We start from the raw sequence: 15770 nt of genomic DNA on the forward strand, positions 1-15770 counted from the left end.
TGTACCATTCGACCTCAATGCCGTTTTCTTTGTCCTCAGCTTCACTTCCTTGTGACACCGACAATTATTGTCCAAAAAAACCCCTTACATCCTCCAAACCTTAAACCTTCAGGCAGAGCGGTGTCCGCAGAAGGCCGAAAACTCTATAAAGCTTCAGTTATCTGCTTGCACATCAGTAGTTGCCATCGGGGCAATTATGAGGGCTCTGAATTGGGGTCATCAGAAGGTAAAATCCTCCTTTGGAGGAAACCTGGTCAAGACAAAAGTCCAAGTATCCCATCGCACTCCTGACCGGAAAATGCCGATGCAGCAGGGCGGGTGCAGCAGCAACAATGGATGCCTCCGTCAAAAACATACAAAATAATAAAGTCACCGGCACTCCAAGTATTCAAGTCAATACGTTTATTGACCCAAGTGAAAACACCTCTAGCAACGTTTCGGGACCATGCGGCCCCTTCCTCAGGCAAACAGAGAGTGGTCAAGACAAGACGTTCCTGAGACTAGCCCACCTACCCCTACCTCAGAGGAACCAAAACCATACTTGGTGAAAACCATACCTTCTAGATGTTCCTCAGACTCAACCCCTCAGAAGAACCAAAGCTTGTGTGAAATCCATACCTTCTAGATGTTCCTCAGACTCCACCCCTCAGAGGAACCAAAGCTTGTGTGAAATCCATACCTCCTAGATGTTCCTCAGACTCCACCCCTCAGAAGAACCAAAGCTTATGTGAAATCCATACCTTCTAGACCCTTGGTTCTCAACTGGTGGGTCGTGACCCAAAAGTGGGTCACGACCCCATGTTCAGTGGGTCGCCGCATGGCTTCTACTTTTCTAGGTGAGAGGCTCCCCAGCCTCCCCCTAGCGCAGCGCTGTTCACTCTAACACCGAGCAGCTATTCAAAATAGTGTTGACTTGAGGTGGGCTGGGGGTATGGCAGCGAGGGAGCTCCATCCATACATGCATTGCTTACAGCTTCCTCGCATGTCCTGTAGAGGTGCCTGGACCGGATTGATGTCACATTCTGGCTCCTGGCACCTCTACAGGACACGCAAGGGAGCTGTACCAGCAATACACATATGGATGGAGCTCCATCACAGCATAGCAACCCACACTGTTGTGCGTTCCACTGCAGTGTGACTTAGGTCGCGACTTAATGACCATGGGCAAATGTGGGTCCTGAGGTTGCATAGGTTGAGAACCGCTGCTTTAGACGACTCTGAGACCTCACCCCTCAGAGGAACCAAAGCTTGTGTGAAATCCATACCTTCTAGATGTTCCTCAGACTCCACCCCTCAGAGGAACCAAAGCTTGTGTGAAATCCATACCTCCTAGATGTTCCTCAGACTCCACCCCTCAGAAGAACCAAAGCTGGTGTGAAACCAATAACTTCTAGACGACTCTCAGACCTCACCCCTCAGAGGAACCAAAGTTTATGTGAAATCCATACCTTCTAGACCAGGGTTGCCCATTAGGTCGATCGCGATCTACCAGTTAATCGTATAGCAATCACTGGTAGATCGCGATGTCCTCTCCTCCCGCCGTGGGGCTTCTCCTCTGTATCCCCGCTGCTCTCCCTCATCTATATGCAGCGGGGATCCAAGGAGAAGTGAAGGAACCGCTGCAGCCGACGGCGGCGGGGGAGGGAGCCGCTGTCACAGAAGTAAGGCCGAGCGATGAGGAGAGAGGGGCCTCTAGAACGCACTGGAATGCAAGCCGGCCAACTCCCTGCGTTCAGGGGCGTGGATTTGTATTGAAGTCAATGACACCGCAGCCAGGCCCTTTGCCCACAGTGCGATCGCCCGCACCCGGAACGCAGGCACATTAGCATTCCGGTCCAGTGCGATCTGCAAAAATAGTGCTTGCAGTGGGCGAGGGGCCTGGCTGCGGTGCCATTGACTTCAATGCATCGACACACCCCCTCCCGCCCCCAGAACGCAGGTGCTTTTTCGTTGGTAGATCTCATTGAAAAGTAGATCTCCAGACGAAAAAATTGTGGCCGCCCCTGATCTAGATGTTCCTCAGACTCCACCCCTCAGAAGAACCTAAGCTACCTCTGGTGAGCTCCATAGCTTCTGTACGATCCTCATTCACTGCCCTTCCCTCAGAGGAACCCAAGCTCTTGCTGGCCAAACCCAGACCTCCGAGATGATCCTCAGACTCCATAGTACCCTACAGGTCACACCAAGAGATCCCTCACAGATCTTCTGCATTATAAGCCCTCATTTCCCATGATGCACTCTCCCCCCACCCCTACCCCACCCACCACCTCTGCATCCCTCCCCCACTGGATCACCGATGTTCTGGAGATGGAACTGGGTCTTCTATTTTGAGTAACACGATTCTCCTTTCTTGATGAAAAATGCTGCTGCTCCATCACATGACCTAAGGCCCGGGGCGAGGATCACATGGTCAATGGCTAACCATTGTGGGGAGTTCTGATCATTAGAGACTGAACCCGTATACATCTAAATGAGTGTTGGGGTGGAAGTGTCCGCAGAGGTGGAGGGAAAGGGGGAGGAGTCACTGATAGGACAAGTTAACCTGAGCGAGTACATTATAAAAACAGACATTTTACAGCAGAGCGGCTAGAGAGAGTCCGGTCAACGTGCAATGGAGAGGAGAGCGCCACCTGCTGGCATGACATGAACAGCACATCATCGGTACGTATACGAGGCTCTGCTGGCAGGAAAACTTCATCCTGCGAGACCCACTTCCTAGAACGCGGTGACACAAATTCCTGCCGGCACCTCATGGAACCCCCAACAGCTGACACAGACATAGGAGACCATTCACCGTACCTCTGATTCCTCGCCATCGCTGCCACCATGAGGGGGGTCCAGCCCAGCTTGTGCCGCGTGTTGGGGTCCACCTTCTCCCCCAGTAACCTGAAACGTGAAGCTCCCGGTTAGAGGCCATCAGATAGAAACACACTTACTGCCCCCCCCATCTGCACCCTCCCTGCCACCCCGCCTGCACCCGCATGGTCCCCACTTAGGGTTGCCACCTTTTCTTCAAGTGAAACCCGAACACTCTAGCGACGCGCTGAAATTTTTTCTTGGGAGAATGATTCGCGGCTTATTCATATGTAAATATCACAGTTGAGACTATTTTTAGTGTGGGGCCAGCAGCCCCCATCTTCATTTTGGTTGCCCCTGTCTGCCTGACATCATGTGTCCGGGTTACTGCCCCCATGAAAATCGAACACAGCATTCAAAACCCGGACTGTCCGGGTGAATTCTGGACAGGTGGCAACCCTATCCCCACTACAACCTCCCTGCCCCCATCCATACCCTCGCTGCTCCAACTACACCCTCCCTGCCCCTCCCCATCTGCCCCCATCCATACCCTCGCTGCTCCAACTACACCCTCCCTGCCCCTCCCCATCTGCCCCCATCCATACCCTCGCTGCTCCAACTACACCCTCCCTGCCCCTCCCCATCTGCCCCCATCCATACCCTCGCTGCTCCAACTACACCCTCCCTGCCCCTCCCCATCTGCCCCCATCCATACCCTCGCTGCTCCAACTACACCCTCCCTGCCCCTCCCCATCTGCCCCCATCCATACCCTCGCTGCTCCAACTACACCCTCCCTGCCCCTCCCCATCTGCCCCCATCCATACCCTCGCTGCTCCAACTACACCCTCCCTGCCCCTCCCCATCTGCCCCCATCCATACCCTCGCTGCTCCAACTACACCCTCCCTGCCCCTCCCCATCTGCCCCCATCCATACCCTCGCTGCTCCAACTACACCCTCCCTGCCCCTCCCCATCTGCCCCCATCCATACCCTCGCTGCTCCAACTACACCCTCCCTGCCCCTCCCCATCTGCCCCCATCCATACCCTCGCTGCTCCAACTACACCCTCCCTGCCCCTCCCCATCTGCCCCCATCCATACCCTCGCTGCTCCAACTACACCCTCCCTGCCCCTCCCCATCTGCCCCCATCCATACCCTCGCTGCTCCAACTACACCCTCCCTGCCCCTCCCCATCTGCCCCCATCCATACCCTCGCTGCTCCAACTACACCCTCCCTGCCCCTCCCCATCTGCCCCCATCCATACCCTCGCTGCTCCAACTACACCCTCCCTGCCCCTCCCCATCTGCCCCCATCCATACCCTCGCTGCTCCAACTACACCCTCCCTGCCCCTCCCCATCTGCCCCCATCCATACCCTCGCTGCTCCAACTACACCCTCCCTGCCCCTCCCCATCTGCCCCCATCCATACCCTCGCTGCTCCAACTACACCCTCCCTGCCCCTCCCCATCTGCCCCCATCCATACCCTCGCTGCTCCAACTACACCCTCCCTGCCCCTCCCCATCTGCCCCCATCCATACCCTCGCTGCTCCAACTACACCCTCCCTGCCCCTCCCCATCTGCCCCCATCCATACCCTCGCTGCTCCAACTACACCCTCCCTGCCCCTCCCCATCTGCCCCCATCCATACCCTCGCTGCCCCCTCTTCGCCCCCACCCATACCCTCGCTGCCCCAACACATGGAGATCAGGTTCTCTATACTAAAGGGCCGCACAGAGCCTGGCATCGTCCAGTTCAATGACACGAGTCATCCTCATCCTCCATATCAGCGCACATCAGCGCTGGGTCTGTACATTCCTACAACCAGATATAGGAGGGGGAGGGGGGGTATCTATGTACATAGGGATGATCATCACTCACCTGTCCACTTCCTGGAAGTTTCCGGTCCGCACCGCCTCCAGCAGCTGCTCACCTGTGGGGACAGAAATACATCTATGAAATGTCTCCATCTTGCAACCATGGCAGCGGTACTCAGTGTGTAGAAGGGATGTCCCAGATCCTTCATCCCCCTGCTCCTGTAATTAGATCACAGCTTTATTTTCTGGAAGTCTGCAGGGGGGGGGGGATGAATACGGCCATGTTCAGTCTTCCTGTATTAATCTGCAATCTCTTAGTATAGCTGTGACACTCCTCTGTCAGCATTTCACTGGCACTCGTGACCTCACTGGGGAGATTCAACTTCACTTCCTGTTCCGGTGACCACACAGGAAGTAAATTGAAATCTGCCCGCTGGGGACACAGATAATAAACCCCACGGGGATTCCAACCCACACTCCATCCACAAATGAAAACAGATGGGGTTCACATGTGATGAATGGCGCAGTGCACACAGGTGATGATGTCAGCGAGGACGCTGCGTAGCGTCATTTTTTATTTATAAACGTCATAGCGTGCATTAAAGTCTTTGGTTTAATATAGAAATGAAAAAGATATTTAATATGATTACCCTTCTGTTGGTCTCCTTTGCTGTAGCAATAAGCCAGCAGGCCGGCAGCAATAAACAGGGGGACTGCCGGCTTTGAGTTGGGGTTCACGTTATTCTGTCCATTGTCCCTCTGGCGCCCCCCAGTGGCGAGCCGCAGGAGCAGCCGGCTGTCCTCTGTGTGTACGGATGATGGACTGATAAGCCCAGCGCGTCCTCTGCTGTCCGTCCGCTGGAACTGCAGCCTACCGCTTGCGCGCGGATCCGATAGACCGATGTACCCAGAGCGCCCCCTGCTGTCTATCTGAGCCCCCTGCGCTACATGGCTGGTGGCCGCTATCCTCCGTCCCGGAGCCCCCGCTCTGCCCACACCAGGCGACAGGCCCAGGCGGGAGGCGAGGAGCCGGGATATACCGAGCCCGGACACTCGGGAACTCCACATGAGAGAAACCGACACGGTACCGGTAGCTGTCACAGCGGAAAACACCAAGATGGCAGCCCCCTGTCACTCTCACGGCGCTGCGTCTGACGTCACCAAAGCTTGTACGGTCACATGACCAGACGCCTTTCCAGGACTGGACGAGAAGCTGAGTGCGGGGGGCGTGGATCACTAATGCACATCATTACATCAGAGTAATTATTGATTTATTAATATTAATTGTATTACTTGAATTATTAATTCATTAAGCAGAAGCACCGGCGGAATGACCTCAGCCTTCAGTTATATAATATAGACTGTAGGACTAAGATCGCAGTAAGTCACGTGACCACCGTATCATTGAAGGTGTTCATGAAGTATTAATGGCATCGCTCACTGATTGATTGTATACTGAAGCTGTGGTGAACCTCCACATACACCTCAATTTACGGACGATTTGTTAAAATCATTAAGATTTCCTGTCCCTCACGTTCTATGTATGTCACGTGACACCAATCTCTCTCTATAGGTTGAGGAGGACACAGAGGAATGCTGGGAGATGTAGTTTACTGGGTGTCCTCTCAAGTTTTCTTTCTCTTCCTTGTCCTAGAAGGAAACCAACGAAGTTGCGCTTTTCAAGCCTCGTTCTGGTTTCTTCCAGGCCCAGGAAAAGTCTAACAGGAAGCCCGGTAAACTACATCTCCCAGCATTCCTCTGCTATCCAATCCGCCTATAGAGAACGCGATTTGTATCACATGACTGATAGGTCTCTAGGACCAGGGAGGAGGCCGGTACAAGTCCAGGAAATACATCTCCCAGCGCCGCTCCGCGTCTTCATCGGCCTATAGTGAGCAGTATTTACGTCACATGACTGAAAGCCTCGTTCTGATTTCCCCTAAGACTAGGAAGAAGATTGCTTTGAGCGCATTGTCAAATAAACTACATCTCCCAGAAGCCTTCGGTGTGCCCATCAGCCTATAGAGGAAGAGTATTTGCGTCACATGACTAGAAGCCTCGTTCTCGGATCATCCAAGCCTCGTTCTGGAGTTTTTCAGGCCTCGTTGTGGTTTCTTCTGGGACCTGGAAGAAGAAGAGAGCTGAGCGGATTCGGAGAGCGGAACAGACGGTGAGCTTTTATTACGTGATCCCGGTGACACTTTATACTGTACACAGTGGGGGATGGGAGTCCTCGGTACCGGATATTAGTGAGCAGGGGGAGAGGCCTGACTAGGCCGTAGACCTCAATTCCCCCTCTGTGTGCTCATTTACTTTACATGGAGATCTATATATAAAGATTTCCGTTATTTATAAAATCTTGTCACTGAGGGGGCCAATCATAGTGTCAGTGTCCAGTACCGGGTAGCCGCCGGTGAGGTGAAGCAATCCGCTTATTACGGTGCATCGCTTTGTTTACCTCTTCCCCCCCCCCCCCCCAAGCTTTATTGAAACGTCACAAGGTGTCATTTCTTTCATTTCTATTCACCTCGACACATTGCGATGAGGTGAAAAGCGTCACAACACGCTGCGGAATCTCCCCTCCGGGTTGTGGACGGGACCCTTGACGTCCCCATTCACAATGCAGGATGTCGCCGGAGTGCGAGCAACAGATGGAGCGCCAAAGCCTGAAACTGGTAACCTAGGCAACAGCGAGCATTGAAGCCTTGCAGTAGGAGGGGCGTCACTCACTGGTGCACCCCCAGCGCTGTCAGCAGCCCCCGGTCACATAGCAACGATCAGCAATGCACCTAGGTGGTTCGTGCCCCATTCTCAGTATACCCGCAGATTGATTGTAAGCTATAAATTACGGCAGCTTACTTGTCATGGGTATTGGGTATATCTTGTTTACAGGACAGGTGCTCTTTAAGGCAATATACACTTATCCTTTTTGCTGTGACCTAACCCACCTCTCCCCCCTCCATAGATGTATACTTACCTCGATCTGTGTTTGCTTACATCCAGTGCTGAATGTCTCCCCCTCCTGGCAGCACCTGCACATTACAGTTCCATAGACTTCCCTGTCTTTCTGCGTCTTCAGCCTCAGGGCGGCCCAATAGAGGTCTATGGGTGTCTAAGACTCAGGAGTGGCCAGGACCGTGAGAGTTCCACCGCTTGATGTTAGCGAACATGCCGTGGGATTAGGGTGAGTTTCCCTCTGTGAAGAGGGAGGTTGGGGTAAAAAGGATGAGTGCACTTTGTCCTTCAACATCTGACTCGCAATAAGGTGATTTTTCCTTTTCTCCTCCCAGTTCCGTCGGCGTTTGATGACATCACAGAGCTTTCCGGAGCAAGTCTTATCGATCCAGAGCCTTGAAAGTTCGGGCCGTCTCATAAGCCAATGGGGGGGGGCGATTTGAACTTGAAGAAAAGCTGGCACCCGCAGACCCTCCGCAATGTGGAGAAGGTGTGGAAGGCCGAGCAGAGGCACGAGGCGGAACAGAAGAAGATCGAGGAGCTGCAGCGGGAGCTGCGTGATGAGCGGGCCCGGGAGGAGATGCAGAGGTTCGCGGAGGACACGGGGGCCGTGAAGAAAAAAGAAGAGAAGCTGGACTGGATGTACCAGGGACCGGGCGGGATGGTGAACAGGGAGGAGTACCTGCTAGGGCGCCCGGTGGATAAGTTCATCCTGGACAAAATGCAGGAACCGGAATCGGGGCCCTCGACCGAGACCGGCCTCCTCCCCGGGTCCATCTTCAGCGTGTCCGGAGCCACTTCCGCCTTGGACATGTCCAACAAGATCCGCGAAGATCCGCTCTTCATGATCCGGAAGCGGGAAGACGAGAAGAAGAGGGAAGTCCTCAGCAATCCCGTCAAGATGAAGAAGATTAAAGAACTTCTGCAGAGCAGCTTGGACAAGAAGAGCAAAAAGAAGAAGAAGAAGCACCGGAAGGAGAGGAGCTCCAGCGGCAGCGACGAGGAGAGCGGCCAGGAGCGGAGCAGGTCCCACAAGCACCGGCCGCACTCTCCTGCACGCCAGAAGGTGCCGGGATACGGCCTGCTGCTTCCGCAGACCAGTAAGAGCCACAAGAGAGACGACGCGTCGGGATCGGGCACGCGGAGGGACCGCTCGAAGAGTCCCCACCGAGACCGAAGCCATCACAAATCCAAGACGGAAAGCAAGTACAGGAGGAGCCCTTCCCCAAAGAGAGAAGAGAAGTATCAGAGGCAGAAGCCGTCCGGCTACACCAAGAAGATGTCCGCCGAGGAGCTGGAGCAGCGCAGGTTAGAGATGATGCAGGACGCCAAGCAGAGGGAGGTGGAGAGAGAAAACAGCGTGAGGAAGTACAAGCAGGAGGACGAGCGGGAGGAGCAGAAAGATCGGTCAAGGAAGGAGGTCAAGTTCCTACATAAGATGAAGCTGGAGAGCGCCGCCTCCTCCTCCGTGGAGGACCGAGTCAAGAGGAACATTCACAGCATTCAGAGGACGGCCTCGGCCCTGGAGAGGAACTTCATGAAACGATGACATTCCGGCCGATTTGTTCCCATCGATGGACTTCTGTACAGATCTCTTCCATAGAGATATCGTATCCATTGCTCTGTATATTGTATACAATGTATCCCAATAAAAGGCCCATTTTTACCTTTCGCGTTTCCGCTCGTGACTCAAAACGACGGGAATGTCATCCCAAAAAACAACGTAACCCAATCAGCAGGGCTGGGAACATTTTAAGGGTGTCTCACCAGTCAGCTGACTGGACTATATCGGCTCAGTAGATCGGCGTATACTGAGCTTAGGGTGACGGGAGGACGCTAGTTTGTGTCCTCCCGTTACCCTAAGGAGAACTACGGGGGAAAAGCCCTGACCTCATAGTTCTCCTTTAAAAAACGACCACACTGAAAATTGGCCAAAGGCGACGCTTTTACCGCTCGTCAGTTTTGTGTGATCAGCAATTAGTGGCCCTAAAATTTCTGCTTGCACTCAGACGTTCCCTGCGATTTGTAACATGTGCGGCACAACAGGCGCAATCATCGTTTTTCGCACGTAGGCGCAACCGACGCATGTTTGCGTGTTTATGTGGGGGGCGGAGGACTTAAAAAAGAAATTTTTTTTTAATGCTCTCATTTTTTTTATTACTTTTTGTTTTTACACTTAAAAGGAGAACTATGAGGGGGGAGGGGCTTTTCACTCACCTCATAGTTCTAGCCGACCTGTGACAGTGAGAGGTCACAGGTCGGCCCAGTAGATCGGGAAGTGAGCGAACACATACCGGCGTTCGCTCACCTCTCGATCCTGTCACGGCTCTCTGCTGTGACAGGGGAGGGGCTGGATTCCCTTCTCCCCGCTCCGATCCTCCAGCGCTGACTGGCGGAACGGACGGGGGAGGGGGCGGGTACAGCTGGCTCTGCCTCTGGATAGGCGGAGCCAGCTGTCACTCACACAGCTGGGCGGATCCCGGCACAATTGTCAGAATCCGCTTCAGCTGCGGCATCTCAGTATACCGCAAGCTACAGCTCCCTATATACTGAGCCTCGGGTGACGGGAGGACGCTAGTTTTTGAACTATGGGGAAAAGCCCTGACCCCATAGTTCTCCTTTAACTTTATTGCTATTACATGGAGGGCTAACAAGCCCCCTATGTGATATCCAATGTACATGACAGGTCCTCTTTATGGAGACATCAGGGGTCTCCAAGACCCCTAATGTCTCCTAGGGACCCCCAGAGAAGCTGGTGAAGCAGAGATCTGCTTCTCCCCGGCTTCTGTAGCTGGAGAGTGACAGCAGAATGCGGAAGTGATGTAGTATACAGGAAGTGATGTAGTATACAGGAAGTGATGTAGTATACAGGAAGTGATGTAGTATACAGGAAGTGATGTAGTATACATCACTTCCTGCATTCGGAGATCGTATACTGATCTCCGGTCACAAAGCAGCCATGACGGTCCCGGGCACAGCGGATCTGGGAACTGTAATGTGCAGGTGCTGCCAGGAGGGGGAGACATTCAGCACTGGATGTAAGCAAACACAGATCGAGGTAAGTATACATCTATGGAGGGGGGAGAGGTGGGTTAGGTTAGGTCAGGGCAAAAAGTGTATATTGCCTTAAAGAGTGACAGCCGTAATACAAGCGATGGAGCGTCTCTAGAGTCACCCGATCACTTGAATGTAAAGCTCCCGGCCGGCTGTCTAATTTTTGGGAAGCTGCTCGTCCGGCTCCGGCGTCCTCTCCTCACAGACGAGCGGAATTTTTAAGCCCTGCCAATCGGCCCGTTCATATCTGCGGGCTACGTTGGGTTTTGGAAGATGAGGCATGTCCCAAAAATGCCCATAGAAGGGGTCCTAGGGCCCACAGAGGCCAATGGTGATGTGTATTGTGCATTATGATGCGTTTCCCGCCCCAGGTACAAAAAGAAAACGTAGAGGGTCCATTTTTCATTGACATCCGCGTGGATGAGACGGATTCTTCGTCGCGTTCCCCCGAGGCCATCGTGTGTGACCCGGAACCGCCGCCTCTGCACGCATCCAATATCTGCTTCACTCATGTCGCCTACGAAGAAAGATGGCGGCGGTCGCCATAGGAGGGGTAAATGTCACCATGGTGATCCGATCCTTCAGCACCAGAGACACAGAAATCCAGGTTCCCGGGATACGGCCCGCAACTTCCGCAGACCAGTTAAAGCCACAAGAGAGACGCCGCAGAGGGATCGGGCACGCGATCACTCACACAGCTGGGCGGATCCCGGCACAATTGTCAGAATCCGCTTCAGCTGCGGCATCTCAGTATACCGCAAGCTACAGCTCCCTATATACTGAGCCTCGGGTGACGGGAGGACGCTAGTTTTTGAACTATGGGGAAAAGCCCTGACCCCATAGTTCTCCTTTAACTTTATTGCTATTACATGGAGGGCTAACAAGCCCCCTATGTGATATCCAATGTACATGACAGGTCCTCTTTATGGAGACATCAGGGGTCTCCAAGACCCCTAATGTCTCCTAGGGACCCCCAGAGAAGCTGGTGAAGCAGAGATCTGCTTCTCCCCGGCTTCTGTAGCTGGAGAGTGACAGCAGAATGCGGAAGTGATGTAGTATACAGGAAGTGATGTAGTATACAGGAAGTGATGTAGTATACAGGAAGTGATGTAGTATACAGGAAGTGATGTAGTATACAGGAAGTGATGTAGTATACAGGAAGTGATGTAGTATACAGGAAGTGATGTAGTATACATCACTTCCTGCATTCGGAGATCGTATACTGATCTCCGGTCACAAAGCAGCCATGACGGTCCCGGGCACAGCGGATCTGGGAACTGTAATGTGCAGGTGCTGCCAGGAGGGGGAGACATTCAGCACTGGATGTAAGCAAACACAGATCGAGGTAAGTATACATCTATGGAGGGGGGAGAGGTGGGTTAGGTTAGGTCAGGGCAAAAAGTGTATATTGCCTTAAAGAGTGACAGCCGTAATACAAGCGATGGAGCGTCTCTAGAGTCACCCGATCACTTGAATGTAAAGCTCCCGGCCGGCTGTCTAATTTTTGGGAAGCTGCTCGTCCGGCTCCGGCGTCCTCTCCTCACAGACGAGCGGAATTTTTAAGCCCTGCCAATCGGCCCGTTCATATCTGCGGGCTACGTTGGGTTTTGGAAGATGAGGCATGTCCCAAAAATGCCCATAGAAGGGGTCCTAGGGCCCACAGAGGCCAATGGTGATGTGTATTGTGCATTATGATGCGTTTCCCGCCCCAGGTACAAAAAGAAAACGTAGAGGGTCCATTTTTCATTGACATCCGCGTGGATGAGACGGATTCTTCGTCGCGTTCCCCCGAGGCCATCGTGTGTGACCCGGAACCGCCGCCTCTGCACGCATCCAATATCTGCTTCACTCATGTCGCCTACGAAGAAAGATGGCGGCGGTCGCCATAGGAGGGGTAAATGTCACCATGGTGATCCGATCCTTCAGCACCAGAGACACAGAAATCCAGGTTCCCGGGATACGGCCCGCAACTTCCGCAGACCAGTTAAAGCCACAAGAGAGACGCCGCAGAGGGATCGGGCACGCGGAGGGGCCGCTAGAGGAGTCCGACCCCCCCCCCCCCCCCCGGGCCGGGGGCCGCCCCAAACCCAAACAAAAAAAAACTCCGCGGGGAGTCCCCACCCCCCCCCCCCCCATCGAGACGGGAGCCATCACAAATCCAAGACGGCAAGCAATTAATTATCTGTAAAAACGGGACTGGCTGCATTTTCTTGAAGACGTTTTGCTGGTCGTTTGACCAGCTTTCTGAATTGAGAGAACTAGCCGGATGACCAGCGAAACGTCTTCAAGAAAAATAAAGTTGCCTTGATTTATATTTTTTTACAGATATACCATGTGACCTGGATGAATGAACCTTCTACAGACAGGAAGTAGATCCACAACTACGAGGTCACTGGTCGGAAATCCGTCCTCATTGGCCAAACCAAAAACCATGACGCATCAAAAATACACCGCAGTGCGTAACGAAAACACCTAGCGCCCCCTCCTTGCCCTGTAGGGGGCAATGTAGATCGCTGTTGGGGGTGAGGAACAGATAAGGGTGTAGTTATAAATCCACCGAACCTTATACTGGACATCAGCTGATCGCACAGCATTCCCGCCACTTGATGGACATTCCTATGCTCCTCGGCTCCCTCTAGTGGCTGGAATGATATTTGCCCAGTGTATTATGGAAAATTGTTATCAATACTTACCGTAATTTTCCTTTCCTGTATTAACATTGTGTCGGCCTACGCTGGGGGTCATGGGGCGGAGCCTACACTGGGGGTCATGGGGCGGAGCCTATACTGGGGGTCATGGGGCGGAGCCTGACCCAGCCGAGGCCGACATGATATTAATACAGGCAAGCTGGATACATTTATAAATCGGCCCCTGTCAGTTGGATGGAGTTGCTCTTAAAGGGCCGGGGGTTTCCCGTGCTGATTTGTGGGCAACTGGTAAGTTGGAGGAAGTCCGACGCAATGATGGAGGTACATGTGTTATATGTTCACAGAGTCATTCTCAGAGGAACTTCCAACGGGCCGGCAGCAGCTGGTGTGGCCCTGAGGAGAGGCGGGTCGGCCGGCCGACTCAGAACTCACTCCGCAGTTCCAGCAGCCGGGACCATAGAATGAGTGTCGGAGAACCGCATGGGAGGGAAGGCTCATTGATGGACGTGGGGAGGGAAGGCCCATTGATGGACGTGGTTGAGGGAAGGCCCATTGATGGACGTGGTTGAGGGAAGGCTCATTGATGGACGTGGGGAGGGAAGGCTCATTGATGGACGTGGGGAGGGAAGGCTCATTGATGGACGTGGGGAGGGAAGGCTCATTGATGGACGTGGGGAGGGAAGGCTCATTGATGGACGTGGGGAGGGAAGGCTCATTGATGGACGTGGGGAGGGAAGGCTCATTGATGGACGTGGGGAGGGAAGGCTCATTGATGGACGTGGGGAGGGAAGGCTCATTGATGGACGTGGGGAGGGAAGGCTCATTGATGGACGTGGGGAGGGAAGGCTCATTGATGGACGTGGGGAGGGAAGGCTCATTGATGGACGTGGGGAGGGAAGGCTCATTGATGGACGTGGGGAGGGAAGGCTCATTGATGGACGTGGGGAGGGAAGGCTCATTGATGGACGTGGGGAGGGAAGGCTCATTGATGGACGTGGGGAGGGAAGGCTCATTGATGGACGTGGGGAGGGAAGGCTCATTGATGGACGTGGGGAGGGAAGGCTCATTGATGGACGTGGGGAGGGAAGGCTCATTGATGGACGTGGGGAGGGAAGGCTCATTGATGGACGTGGGGAGGGAAGGCTCATTGGTGGACGTGGGGAGGGAAGGCTCATTGATGGACGTGGGGAGGGAAGGCTCATTGATGTACGTGGGAAGGGAAGGCTCATTGGTGGACGTGGGGAGGGAAGGCTCATTGATGGACGTGGGGAGGGAAGGCTCATTGATGTACGTGGGGAGGGAAGGCTCATTGGTGGACGTGGGGAGGGACGGATCGACTTTGAAATCCGGTCCAATAGAAGAGATACTGGAGATCAGATTGCTGACCCGTGTCCACCGCCAAAAGCGCCTACAATGGTCACGAGAGCATCAGAACTGGACCATGGCCCAATGGAAGAAGGTGACCGGGTCTGATATACATCATGTGGATGGCCGGCAGGCAATGTTCTGCTGGGACACCTCGGGTCCGGCCATTCATGTGGATGTCACTCTGACACGTCCCACCGATCTAAACATTGTCACTGACCAAGCCCCCCCCTTCATGGACACGGTATCCCCGTATCCCCGTAGCAGGATAATGATCCCGGCCACACCGCACACATGGTTGAAGAATGGTTTTAGGAACAACAAGGAGTCTGAGGTGATGACTCCGCCTCCGAATTCTCCAGATCTCAATCCAATCGATCATCTGTGGGATGTGCTGGAAGAACAAGTCCGATCCATGGAGGCCGATCACCTCACAACTTACAGGATCTGCTACTGACAGCTCGGTGCCGGATACCACAGCTCACCTTCAGAGGTCTACGGAGTCCATGGCTGGAGGGGTCAGGAATGGGGGACCTACTCAGTATTAGGGGGGTGCTCAGAATGTTATGGCTGATTGGTGTATATAAAGCTCTGACATACACCACCGTGCCGCACAGAGGACGTTCACCCAGTCTCTGTACAGAGGAGCTTACACTCTAATGTCCCCCCCCCCACACTGTCACATCAGTCTCTGTACAGAGGAGCTTACACTCTAATGTCCCCTCCCCCCCACAGTAACACACTATTATAATACATTCATAGTTCTGACATATACCAGAGTGCTGTACAGAGAACACTGAGCCAATCCCGGTGATATTTCACTTCCTCTTGGTGAGCTCAGTGAACATTTTGTCCTCTACCGGTGTCGCTATAATAAAGTCAGGTTCCGGGGTCCATGCAGTCAGAAGGGGGCGGAGCCTGTGGACAGGTGGTCTCTGCGGCTCAGGAGTGCCAGGTGGGGTCTGTCCGGAGGCGGATGCGGCAGCTGCTGAGGCGAAGTTCCCTCCTTCAGCAAACAAACTGGCCATGTGGAAAGTGTCATTGTGTACACAGCGTCTGGCGCTCCTAATAACCCATCAGAAGAACTTCTATTAAAGGGTCACTCCACCCGGGGGGGGGGGGGATTATAATCCCCA

General features: G+C 53.7%; 2 protein-coding genes across 2 annotated transcripts in view; one reads left to right on the plus strand and one right to left on the minus strand.

Moving 5' to 3' along the window:
- The window catches only part of CLPB (ClpB homolog, mitochondrial AAA ATPase chaperonin), a 74138-nt gene extending 68395 nt beyond the window's left edge, over window positions 1-5743 (minus strand). The window contains exons 1-3 of the mRNA XM_018574124.1: window positions 5263-5743; window positions 4677-4728; window positions 2800-2886 (exon numbers count right to left, since the gene is read on the minus strand). Coding sequence (XP_018429626.1) covers window positions 2800-2886; window positions 4677-4728; window positions 5263-5680 — 557 coding nt within the window. The 5' untranslated portion in view covers window positions 5681-5743. The remainder of the gene's footprint in view (window positions 1-2799; window positions 2887-4676; window positions 4729-5262) is intronic.
- A 994-nt stretch (window positions 5744-6737) lies between these two features.
- On the plus strand, window positions 6738-9116 carry CWC25 (CWC25 spliceosome associated protein homolog). The gene is made up of 2 exons (XM_018574123.1): window positions 6738-6782; window positions 7971-9116. Exon 2 carries the CDS (start codon window positions 7992-7994, stop codon window positions 9114-9116), a length of 1125 nt encoding a protein of 374 aa, XP_018429625.1. The 5' UTR covers window positions 6738-6782; window positions 7971-7991.
- The last annotated feature ends 6654 nt before the right edge of the window (window positions 9117-15770 follow it).

The sequence above is a fragment of the Nanorana parkeri genome, unplaced genomic scaffold (assembly GCF_000935625.1).
Source record: "Nanorana parkeri isolate BGI_ZX_2015 unplaced genomic scaffold, ASM93562v1 scaffold2751, whole genome shotgun sequence".
Taxonomy (NCBI): domain Eukaryota; kingdom Metazoa; phylum Chordata; class Amphibia; order Anura; family Dicroglossidae; genus Nanorana; species Nanorana parkeri.

Bases quoted from the DNA above. Each gene is read 5' to 3' on its own strand.
- CWC25 (XM_018574123.1), top strand. From the start codon at position 7,992: ATGGGGGGGGGCGATTTGAACTTGAAGAAAAGCTGGCACCCGCAGACC.